Source organism: Podarcis gaigeae (genome assembly GCF_964106915.1).
Source record: "Podarcis gaigeae genome assembly, chromosome: 18".
NCBI classification, from domain to species: Eukaryota; Metazoa; Chordata; class Lepidosauria; order Squamata; family Lacertidae; genus Podarcis; species Podarcis gaigeae.
Genome location: NC_139696.1, coordinates 2,862,034 through 2,873,340, shown reverse-complemented (window position 1 = coordinate 2,873,340; position 11,307 = coordinate 2,862,034). Strand labels below are relative to the sequence as shown.

The following is an 11,307-nucleotide window of genomic DNA, read 5'->3' as shown; positions in this document are numbered from 1 at the left end:
AATAAGACTGTCTCTGGAGCTGGGGGTTCCACAAGCTCAGGAGTCTAGGCGTATTGGCCCAAACCTGTGATGTCACCAACCATCTGTTTCCCCGCCAAATGTAATTTTTTTAATTTGCTGTGTACCTTGTAGACAATACAGTGGTACCTTGGTTCTCAAACTTAATCCGTTCCAGAAATTCCGTTCCAAAACCAAAGCGTTCCAAAACCAAGGCATGCCTCCCAATAGAAAGTAACGCAGAATGCATCAATCCGTTCCAGGCTTTTAAAACAACCCCTAAAACAGCAGTTTAACATGAATGTTACTGCCTAACAAGACTATTGATCCATAAAATGAAAGCAATAATCAATGGGCTGTTCTACAAAATAAATAAGACAGTACAGTGGTACCTCGGTTTAAGAACAGTCTGGTTTAAGAACAATTTGGTTTGCAAACTCCGCAAAACCGGAAATAGTGTCCCGGTTTGAGAACTTTACCTCGGTCTACGAATGGAAGCCGAACGGTGGAAGGGCACCAGCGGCGGGAGGCCTCATTAGGGAAAGCACGTCTTGCTTTAAGAACAGTTTTGGTTTAAGAACGGACTTCCAAAACGGATTAAGTTCGTAAACCGAGGTACCACTGTATTGTAGATGAAAAAAAATTAAAACATTTTTTTTCTTACCTGCACTGATGATAGTCATTGTTTGAATGGGTTTTGTTTTTTTATCCATGTCCGCAGTCACACAATCAATCAATCAATCAGTAGCTGAACTGGGTTCCACACAGCCACAAAAACAAATTAACTGAAAAAGCCTCAAAAATGAAAGCGCAAAATAAATAGCAAAAACTCGCCAAACTGGCATGGGACGTGGGTGGCGCTATGGGTTAAACCACAGAGCCTAGGACTTGCCGATCACAAGGTCGGTGGTTCGAATCCCCGCAATGACGGGGTGAGCTCCCGTTGCTCGGTCCCTGCTCCTGCGATACAGTCAAACCTCGGTTTTTCCGTTCCAGAAGCCCGTTCGGCTTCCGAAATGTTGGACGACCGAGGCGCGGCTTCCGATTGGTTGCAAGCTCTCAATCAGAAGCCTCGTCGGACGTTCGGCTTCCGAAAAACGTTTGAAAACTGAAGCATTTAACGTATTTTTCGCTCTATAAGACGCACCAGACCGTAAGACGCACCTAGTTTTTGGAGGAGGAAAACAAAAAAAATATTCTGCATCTCAGAAGCCAGAACAACAAGAGGGATCGCTGCGCAGCGAAAGCAGCGATCCCTCTTGCTGTTCTGGCTTCTGGGATAGCTGCGCAGCCTGCATTCGCTCCATAAGATGCACACACATTTCCCCTTACTTTATAGGAGGGGGAAAGTGAGTCTTATAGAGCCAAAAATATGGTACTTCCGGGTTTTTGGCATCCGGGAGACAAAACGTTCCGAAACTGAGGCGTTCAGGAGCCGGCGTTCGACTATATATTGCTAGCTTGAAAAGTACGAAACTGATATCACAATACGGAATTCGAAACGGCGCTGGACGATATATCGCCCAGCCCCATTACCTCCTTAATGCAAGATTTTTAAACAGAGGTTGGGTGATCCTGCCACTAGTCCCTTAGGCCCTCCATCCAAAGTCTTGCAGCACCTTTCCCGAAACATTCTGCTGGACCTGCAAGGCTATAAACAAGACTTTGTCCTTGCTAATCTCCGAAAACGGCAACGAAGTTGATGCCAACAAACCTGGGATTTTTCATTCCGGCGTCGAACGCCGGCGCGTCTTTATTTTTTGTACAAAAGTAATAAATAACCCCCCTCCCACCCGAAAGTTGTTGTTGTTTTTAAATACTCGATATAAGAAGGCGTTTGATAAGCAATACGAGTCCGTGGTGTGTTGCCAACTCTCCGTCAGGAGACCAGCATGGGCAGAAAGTGCGCTGAGAGGTGCTGTCTCCGGGTCTTGGGACCCTTTCGTGGAACGCCCTTGGCGTTGAGGGAAAGGAACATGGGGCGCCCCTCATGGTGCCAAAGCAAGGAAGCGTAAGTGTTATAGCCGTTCTCCTCGATCCGCTCCACAAAGTTGCAGCTGGGGGTGTACGCTTTCTGTAGAGAGAAAAGGAGGATGGAGGTTGGTTTCGGCGAAACAGCCACAACTCGGACATTAAGACACCTGCCTTTGCAAGCAGGGCCGGATTTAGGTTTGATGAGGCCCTCAGCTCCTGAAGGTAATGGGGCCCTTTATATGTCCAGCTTTCCTTTGCCAACAACAAATGGGCACTGTTTTTTGTGTTGAATATATGCTATGTGGAAAAGGGACGCGGGTGGCGCTGTGGGTTAAACCACAGAGCCTAGGACTTGCCGATCAGAAGGTCGGCGGTTCGAATCCCCGCAATGACGGGGTGAGCTCCCGTTGCTCGGTCCCTGCTCCTGCCAACCTAGCAGTTCGAAAGCACGTCAAAGTGCAAGTAGATAAATAGGTACCACTCCAGCGGGAAGGTAAATGGCGTTTCCGTGCGCTGCTCTGGTTCGCCAGAAGCGGCTTGGTCCTGCTGGCCACATGACCCGGAAGCTGTATGCCGGCTCCCTCGGCCAGTAAAGAGATGAGCGCCGCAACCCCAGAGTCGGCCACGACTGGACCTAATGGTCAGGGGTCCCTTTACCTTTTTATATGCTATGTGACGGGTGGCCAACTCCCAAGAGACTGTGATATACTCACAGTTAAAAACTGGCAGTTATCTACCCCCTTTTTGGGGTTCAGGTCAAAGTTGTTGAACTTTTTTAGGAAAGGAAGCCCTGTTTTCTTGGGTAAAGGTCAAAGTTACTGAGCTTTTTTTAGGAAGGAAGGCTCTGGTTTTTTGGGTTAAGGGCAGAAATGTTGAGCTTTTTTCAGGGGAGCCAAAGTTGTTGAGTTTCTTTGGGGGGGGGGAGCCAGTGATCTACCTGTAATCTACCACAGACGTACAGTGATCTAACAGTAGTTCACGATCTTGCCTGTGGACCATGCCTGCTGTGTGGAAATTTATGGACCTAATAGCCATTTGCACATAATAGGAGCCTACACAACACAAAACACTGTTGTTGTATGTAGGTTTTATTTCATTTGTTTTTTATCTTATATTTTGGAAATGTACACCCAGTTGGTTTTTTCCCTTTAAATTTTTTTGGGGGCCCCCAAGAGAGTGGGGCCCTAAGCTAGAGCTTGTTTAAAGTTAAAGGAACCCCTGACCGTTAGGTCCAGTCGTGGCCGACTCTGGGGTTGCGGCGCTCATCTCGCTTTATTGGCTGAGGGAGCCGGCGTACAGCTTCCGGGTCATGTGGCCAGCAGGACTAAGCCGCTTCTGGCGAACCAGAGCAGCACACGGAAACTCTTCCCGCCAGAGTGGTGCCTATTTATCTACTTGCACTTTGACGTGCTTTCGAACTGCTAGGTGGGCAGGAGCAGGGACCGAGCAACAGCGCCATTGCGTCATTGCGGGGAAGCGAACCGCCAACCTTCCGATCGGCAAGTCCTAGGCTCTGTGGTTTAACCCACAGCGCCACCTGCGTCCCAGAGCTTGTTTAGTTTATACCTAAATCCGTCACTGCTTTCATGCAGAAGAGACACCCCCTTTTAATCCCTGACATCTGGGCTTTCCCCCAGAGAGCTGCAGCTTGCACAATGCTGAGGCAGACGCCTCCTTGTCGTTTAGCAGAAGGCAGTTCCTACGAAACCGGCTTGGAAATGGATCCATGAGGACTAGGGTCTTGCTTCCGGTTTGGGTTATGTGCCCAAATTCTCAGGGAAGGGCTGTGAGTCGTCAACGGCCGAGCATGCAAAAGCTTTCTGGGTTCAGCCTCTGCCCCAGAGCCTACCAGTCTTTGGGGAAACTTTTTGGCACAGCGGGACAGGTCTCCTAATCTTTCTAATCACAACCATGACAGGTGAGCAAGGCCAATCGGCTATCAAATCTGACATCAAGGAACTCCCTGGTCCTGAATGGGGTGACTGGTCCCCTGAAGGACCAGGTGCGCAGCCTGGGGGTCATTCTGGACTCCCAGCTGTCCATGGAGGCGCAGGTCAATTCTGTGTCCAGGGCAGCTCCCTCTGGTACGCAGGATGAGACCCTCCCTGCCCGCAGACTGTCTGGCCAGAGTGGTGCATGCTCTGGTTATCTCCCGCTTGGACTACTGCAATGCTCTCTACGTGGGGCTGCCTTTGAAGGTGACCCGGAAACTGCAACTAATCCAGAATGCGGCAGCTAGATTGGTGACTGGGAGCGGCCGCCGGGACCATATAACACTGGTCTTGAAAGACCTACATTGGCTCCCAGGACGTTTCTGAGCACAATTCAAAGTGTTGGTGCTGACCTTGAAAGGCCTAAACAGCCCAGTATACCTGAAGGAGCGTCTCCACCCCCATCGTCCAGCCCGGACACAGATCCAGCACCGAGGGCCTTCTGGCGGTTCCCTCATTGCGAGAAGTGAGGTTACAGGGAACCAGACAGAGGGCCTTCTCGGTGGTGGCGCCCACCCTGTGGAACACCCTTCAGATGTCAAGCAAATAAGCAGCTATCCTATCTTTAAAAGACACCTGAAGGCAGCCCTGTTTAGGGAAGTTTTTAATATTTGATGCTGTATTGTTTTTAACATGTGATTGGGAGCCGCCCAGAGTGGCAGGGAAAACTCAGCCAGATGGGCGGGGTATAAATAATAAATTATTATTATTAATAATAATAATACATTGCTTCCCCCGGTTGACCCATTGCGGATGGGGGCAGGACTCTGCAGAGCTAAATCTCGCCCCATCGCGTCAACTGGTGTCACCCACCCATCAGGGTGACAGCAGCTGATTGACAGCAGGGTGCTGTTTTGCAGGAGACGCTGCCTTACGTATTTACCGTGCCGTAGAGCTTCCCCTTTCTGTTCATCGCTAAGTAGAACCCACTGTGGACTGACCGGATGGCCACGATCCCCGCACGCACAGATCGGATCTCCACGATATCTGGAAGAGACGGGAAAAAGCCCTTAATTTATTTCCATTTCTTAAAAATTGCACTTAAATCCCTTCTCCCTGTCTACGACAATCCTGTGAGGTAGGCCAGGGACCTTTCTCATTTTCCCTTTCCAGAAGAGCCCCAGAGTGAAGAGACCGAAGGAAACATCTGTTTCGTTTTCTCTCCGTTCCTAACTTTTCTTCGATTCGAACCGCAGCGATTTGTGGCTTTATTTTTAAAATATCCTTCGGCGTTTTGGTTTGAATTCATCCCAATAAAAACACATATTTTTTGTTTGCAGTTATACCTAATGGTCATATTCTGGCAAGCAGTTTAACCCAACACAGTGCAAAAAAAAAAAAAATTGGTATGGTATATTCATGATTAGGACGCGGGTGGCGCTGTGGGTTAAACCACAGAGCCTAGGACTTGCCAATCAGAAGGTCGAGGGTTCGAATCCCCACGACGGGGTAAGCTCCTGTTGCTCGGTCCCTGCTCCTGCCAACCTAGCAGTTCAAAAGCACAAAGTGCAAGTAGATAAATAGGTACCGCTCCAGTGGGAAGGTAAACGGCATTTCGGTGCGCTGCTCTGGTTCGCCAGAAGCGGCTCAGTCCTGCTGGCCACATGACCCGGAAGCTGTACGCCGGCTCCCTTGGCCAATAAAGCGAGATGAGCGCCGCAACCCCAGAGTCGGTCATGACTGGACCTAATGGTCAGGGGTCCCTTTACCTTTACCTTACTCTGAGGACAGCTTTAGGAGGATGTTATTATTGCTGCAAAGTTGTTGTCGATGATTATGCATTGCTGCAAATTTTGTCATTAACGACTGTAGCTGTGCTGTCCTTTCTTAAAGCATCGTCATCTTGTAGGCAACCAACAAAAGAGCTAGACTTATTAACCCCCTTAAAATACATACAGATTCTTGCTGGTGAACACTAGTGAGGGATGTCTCGGAGAGGTAGCGTGGTGTAGTGGTTAGAGAGTTGGGAAAGGACCTGGGTTCAAATTCCCACTTTCCTGGGTGACCATGGGCCAACCGCTGTCTCTCTCAGCCTGAACTACCTCAAAGGGTTTTTGGGGGGATAAAATGAGAGGGGGGGGGGACCAGGTATGTTGCCTTCAGCTCCGTACGGGAAAAGGTGGGAAATAAATGCAATTAAAAAACAAAACTCCCCTGCTTTGCGTTTATTTCTCGTGGCAGAGAAGCAGAGTTTGACGCCTCCGGTTGTGATCACAAATCTGGTTTTCAGATTTGTGATCTATCCCCGGCTGAATGTGGCGATATACCGATATATCGCGACATCTGGAATAAGGAGTGAGCTTCGTAGACGTGTTGGCTGGCTTAACGGTTTTCGTGAATCTTTTGCACACACGTATAACGATTTGCAATATATTGGCAGGTCAGAAATGATGAAACCAATAGCACAACAGGGACCTCAGACAGGTTTCAGACAATATATTGATAGTTAGCTCTCGGTGTGATTGCAGACAAATGGGCCAGAAATCATACAGAACACCTGGGGTTTAATCACAACAACCTCTTCAAAGATCACTGCCTTGCTGTGGCGAAGGGGCTTGAATAACTCAGAGAAGCTATGAACTACGCCGAGCAGGGCACCCAAGATGAACAGGTCATAGTGGAGAGTTTTGCCCAAACGTGATCCACCTGGAGGAGGAACCAGCAAGCCACAACAAAGGTCCGTATAGTTAAAGCTATGGTTTTCCCAGTAGTGATGTAGAGCTAGATCATAAAGAAGGCTGATGGCCAAAGAATGGATGCTTTTGAATTCTGATGCTGGAGGAGACTCTTGAGAGTCCCATGGACTGCAAGAAGATCCAACCTCTCCATTCGGAAGGAAATCAGCCCTGAGTGCTCACTGGAAGGACAGATCCTGAAGCTGAGGCTCCAAGACTTTGGCCACCTCAGGAGAAGAGAAGACTCCCTGGAAAAGACCCTGGTGTTGGGAAAGATGGAGGGCACAAGGAGAAGGGGACGACGGAGGATGAGATGGTGGGACAGTGTTCTCAAAGCTACCAGCATGAGTTTGACCAAACTGCGGGAGGCAGTGGAAGACAGGAGTGCCTGGCGTGCTCTGGTCCAGGGGGTCACAAAGAGGCGGACACGACTAATCGACTAAACAACAAGAACAAACAAATCACAACAACTCAGGCCCTTTGGGAACCGAGAGCTTTGACCTACAACTTGGAGCTTAAGTCTGTTCCCCAACCCAGTCTGTTGGATTCTGCGCTCTCTCTGAAGCATGAAAAAGCTCAGTCGCTGTGATGAGAGGACCTCTGAGGTCATACAGACTGCAATTTTTAAAAAACAAACAAACACTGAATAATCGGTCACGTGTCTCTGCAAAGCCACCAAGACTTGTGCAACTTCCTTATCTGTAAAAACCGACACTAAACTGATTTGGCAACTGGAAGTTTCGCCCGTTCAGAGTGCATTTGCTAACGGTGTCGACTCGGAGGTGAACCCCAAAGGAGCTTACTCCGAGAAACCAGTAGGAGAAGACTTCAATCTCCCAGGACATTCTATACAAGATCTCAAAGTAGCTGTTTTACTACAAAGGAATTTCAGAAATAGACTGGAAAGAGAAGCTGCTGAATTGCAACTTATTACCAAACTTAAAACCATGGAGAGACCTGGTCTGAACAAAGACATTGGATTCTTATCTCATTATACATGACAAAGCCATTTTTCACCTTTTCACCCCTCGCTTCTTCCTGTAAGACCTATTGCAGTCGTTAAGAGTCGTCAACAGGCTCATCACAGCTATCTGCCAATCACCCATTCCCACCACCCTTCTGAGTAATACCCCTCCCCACCTTCTCACTATATAGAAGGGTCTGGAAACTTCTGTTTCAGTGTATCTGAAGAAGTGTGCATGCACACGAAAGCTCATACCAAGAACTGACTTAGTTGGTCTTTAAGGTGCTACTGGAAGGAAATTTTTTTTGTTTTGACTATGGCAGACCAACACGGCTACCTATCTGTAACTTACTCCGTTGGTTTAGGATGCTAGCTTTGCTTCCGCAGTGAGGATCAATCAACTAGCCCTCTTCTCAAAGCAGGAAACATGTAGTCAGGATTCGAACACAAGAGCACTTTCCCCTTCTCTGGTTTCGGCAGCCATGATTCAGAAGCATCGCTGCGTCTGAAATTAGGAGTTGCTCTCCTAAAGCTGATGGGACGCGGGTGGCGCTGTGGGTAAAACCTCAGCGCCTAGGACTTGCCGATCGCATGGTTGGCGGTTCGAATCCCCGCAATGACGGGGTGAGCTCCCGTTGCTCGGTCCCTGCTCCTGCCCACCTAGCAGTTCGAAAGCACCCCTAAGTGCAAGTAGATAAATAGGTACCGCTTTAAAAGCGGGAAGGTAAACGGCGTTTCCGTGTGCTGCGCTGGTGCTGGCTCGCCAGAGCAGCAATGTCACGCTGGCCACGTGACCCGGAAGTGTCTCCGGACAGCGCTGGCCCCCGGCCTCTTAAGTGAGATGGGCGCACAACCCTAGAGTCGGACACGACTGGCCCATATGGGCAGGGGTACCTTTACCTTTACCTCCTAAAGCTGGCATTGGGAACCTCTAGTGCACCGGGCGCTGCTAAACTACAACTCCCAGGGAGGGTGAGAGGCAGGCAAAATCTGGAACACCAAAGTTTCCCCCAAACATGTCCTAAAAGAGTTCCCTGACTCTTTCCTCCCAAAGCTTGCATTGTTGGGGGCGCTAGTGCACTTTTCTGCTTTAATGAGGACTAAAAGCCTGCTTCCCCTTCATGGATCCCTGCCTTGCCATGGCAAAGGGGCTTGAATAACTCAGAGAAGCTATGAACTACGCCGAGCAGGGCACCCAAGATGAACAGGTCATAGTGGAGAGTTTTGACCAAACATGATCCACCTGGAGGAGGAACTGGCAAGCTGAGAGATTTTACTTTCTTGGGCTCCATGATCACTGCAGATGGTGACAGCAGCCACAAAATTAAAGACGCCTGCTTCTGGGGAGAAAAGCAATGACAAACCTAGACAGCGTCTTAAAAAGCAGAGCCATCACCTTGCCAACAAAGGTCCGTATAGTTCAAGCTCTGGTTTTGCCAGTAGTGATGTATGGAAGTGAGAGCTGGACCATAAAGAAGGCTGATCGCCAAAGAATGGATGCTTCTGAATTCTGGTGCTGGAGGAGACTCTGGAGAGTCCCATGGACTGCAAGAAGATCCAACCTCTCCATTCGGAAGGAAATCAGCCCTGAGTGCTCACTGGAAGGACAGATCCTGAAGCTGAGGCTCCAAGACTTTGGCCACCTCAGGAGAAGAGAAGACTCCCTGGGAAAGACCCTGATGTTGGGAAAGATGGAGGGCACAAGGAGAAGGGGACGACGGAGGAGGAGATGGTGGGACAGTGTTCTCGAAGCGACCAGCATGAGTTTGACCAAACTGCGGGAGGCAGTGGAAGACAGGAGGGCCTGGCGTGCTCTGGTCCAGGGTGGTCACAAAGAGGCAGACACGACTAAACGACTAAACAACAACAACAACAGAAGCTTGCTTTCAACCCTATGTTCGAAAGCATCAAATGCAAGCGAGACTTACTGTCTGGACACTCGACCCGACGCGTGCCGTCGACGTTCCCGTCCCCACCGATGCGCAGGAAGTAGTGGGTGGACGAGTAGAGTCGCCTCCGCCGTGCGTCGCCCTGGAGGTGTGGGTAGCTGCGGGCGGGCCTGCCCCCCCTCGGCCACCAATACGTGCCGTGCGGCTGCAAAGCCGTGTCTCCGTGCCCCAGGGTGGAGTTGGCGAGCCAGACCAGCAGCAGAAAACACCAGGCGGCGTGGGCAGTCGGTGGGTCCTGGTGACCCATGCCAGAAAACTTCGCCCAGCTCTCGGGCGAGGGCCACCATGGGACTTCAGAAGGGTGCCCGGCAAGGATTTGGCGGCGAGGCCTGAGCTCCCACGCGTCACCGTTGGGCACGGTCAGCATCCTACGAACGGCGTCATGGCGCTTGTAGCGGATTGGACTAGATGATATTTGGAGATCTCTCCTTCCAGCTCTGCAGATCTGTGATTCTACTGTTGTTTCACCAGTCCAGATCAGAGGATTCAGCAACAGACCTAAAGCTGGCAGTGGTTTCCTTGAGGTCTAGCACCTTGCTGCGCCTTCCAGAAGCTAGCAGCGGTTTCCTTGAGGTCTAGCACCTTGCCGCGCCTTCCAGAATCCCCGACTCGGAAGCTCGAAGCTCCTCTTTCAATTTATTCTTGCTTTGCCAAAGCTCCCGGGAGAATCTAGCTTTGACAGGATAGAGAGGTGCGTGCCAGCCTTGCGTGAACCCAAACAGCTCTCTCATTGACAAGAATTCCAGGCGTACATTCCCTCCTTCTGACCAGGAAGCCCGGCATTGGCTGGGCCCGCCCCCCAACAGCCAATCGCCGAACCTTCGAGGCGGAGCTAAGGTGTGGCTGTGAATGGAATTTTATTCCCCATTCATAAATCTGTTTTGCACTTGGCCAGATGTTCTATGCCTTTGGCACCGGATGGTGCTTTGCAAATCCCATCCTGTTTTGGTTGGCGAGTCTGACACACACATGCAAAATGAATAGGCAAAGGTTTATGTTAAGAACACACACACACACCATATTTTTCGCTCTATAAGACGCACCAGACCACAAGACGCACCTAGTTTTTGGAGGAGGAAAACAAGGAAAAATATATTCTGAATCTCAGAATCCAGAACAGCAAGAGGGATCGCTGCGCAGTGAAAGCAGCAATCCCTCTTGCTGTTCTGGCTTCTGGGATAGCTGCGCAGCCTGCATTCGCTCCATAAGACGCACACACATTTCCCCTTACTTTGTAGGAGGGAAAAAGTGAGTCTTATAGAGCAAAAAATACTGTATATATATGCAGTTGCAATCGAAACGATTCAAAACCCATTTCAAATCGGGTTCATGATCAAAAGGTACAGACTATTAGCTGTTTGCATGTTTGTATTTTACAATGTAGATTTTTCCTTGCTTCCTGGACTTTGGGATGGAAGTTCAAAGGCTCTAAAATGCTCCCATTGACCTAATCCCCGCAAAAGCTGTGAGTTACCTGCACTTGATCAAATTTCAGGGGAGTGAAAGACGGCTTGTCTTGGAAAAAAACCTGGATGTACATTTCCAAAATATAAGATAACAAATAAAACACAACCTACTTACAGCAACAGTGTTTTGTGTTGTGTTGTGCTCCTAGGATGTAATTCATGGGCCCCGCCTGCTAGCCTGCTCCCTAAAATATCACTGGTTTGCTCCTTTCTATATATAGGGTGCCTGCATTCTGCATGGACTGGTTGCAGGGCAATGTGTGCAAATGGCTTGAGATACCTATTAGGTTA

At 49.5% G+C, this 11,307-nt stretch overlaps 1 protein-coding gene across 1 annotated transcript; it reads right to left on the bottom strand.

Moving 5' to 3' along the window:
* Window positions 1-1,151: 1,151 nt before the first annotated feature.
* Window positions 1,152-10,623, bottom strand: FGF22 (fibroblast growth factor 22). The gene is made up of 3 exons (XM_083720767.1): window positions 9,530-10,623; window positions 4,846-4,949; window positions 1,152-2,071 (listed from the first exon to the last, which is right to left on the bottom strand). The coding sequence occupies exons 1-3, from the start codon at window positions 9,915-9,917 to the stop codon at window positions 1,877-1,879; spliced, it is 687 nt and encodes a 228-aa protein (XP_083576893.1). The 5' UTR covers window positions 9,918-10,623; the 3' UTR covers window positions 1,152-1,876.
* Window positions 10,624-11,307: the final 684 nt, after the last annotated feature.

What these genes read in the sequence shown, in the direction of transcription:
- FGF22 (XM_083720767.1), bottom strand. Translation starts at nt 9,917, where the DNA reads ATGCTGACCGTGCCCAACGGTGACGCGTGGGAGCTCAGGCCTCGCCGC. An exon ending in TCGGGTCGAGTGTCCAGACA is followed by an intron (nt 4,950 to 9,529) that starts GTAAGTCTCGCT and finishes CGTCTCTTCCAG; the next exon opens with ATATCGTGGAGATCCGATCT. An exon ending in AGGGGAAGCTCTACGGCACG is followed by an intron (nt 2,072 to 4,845) that starts GTAAATACGTAA and finishes TTCTCTCTACAG; the next exon opens with AAAGCGTACACCCCCAGCTG.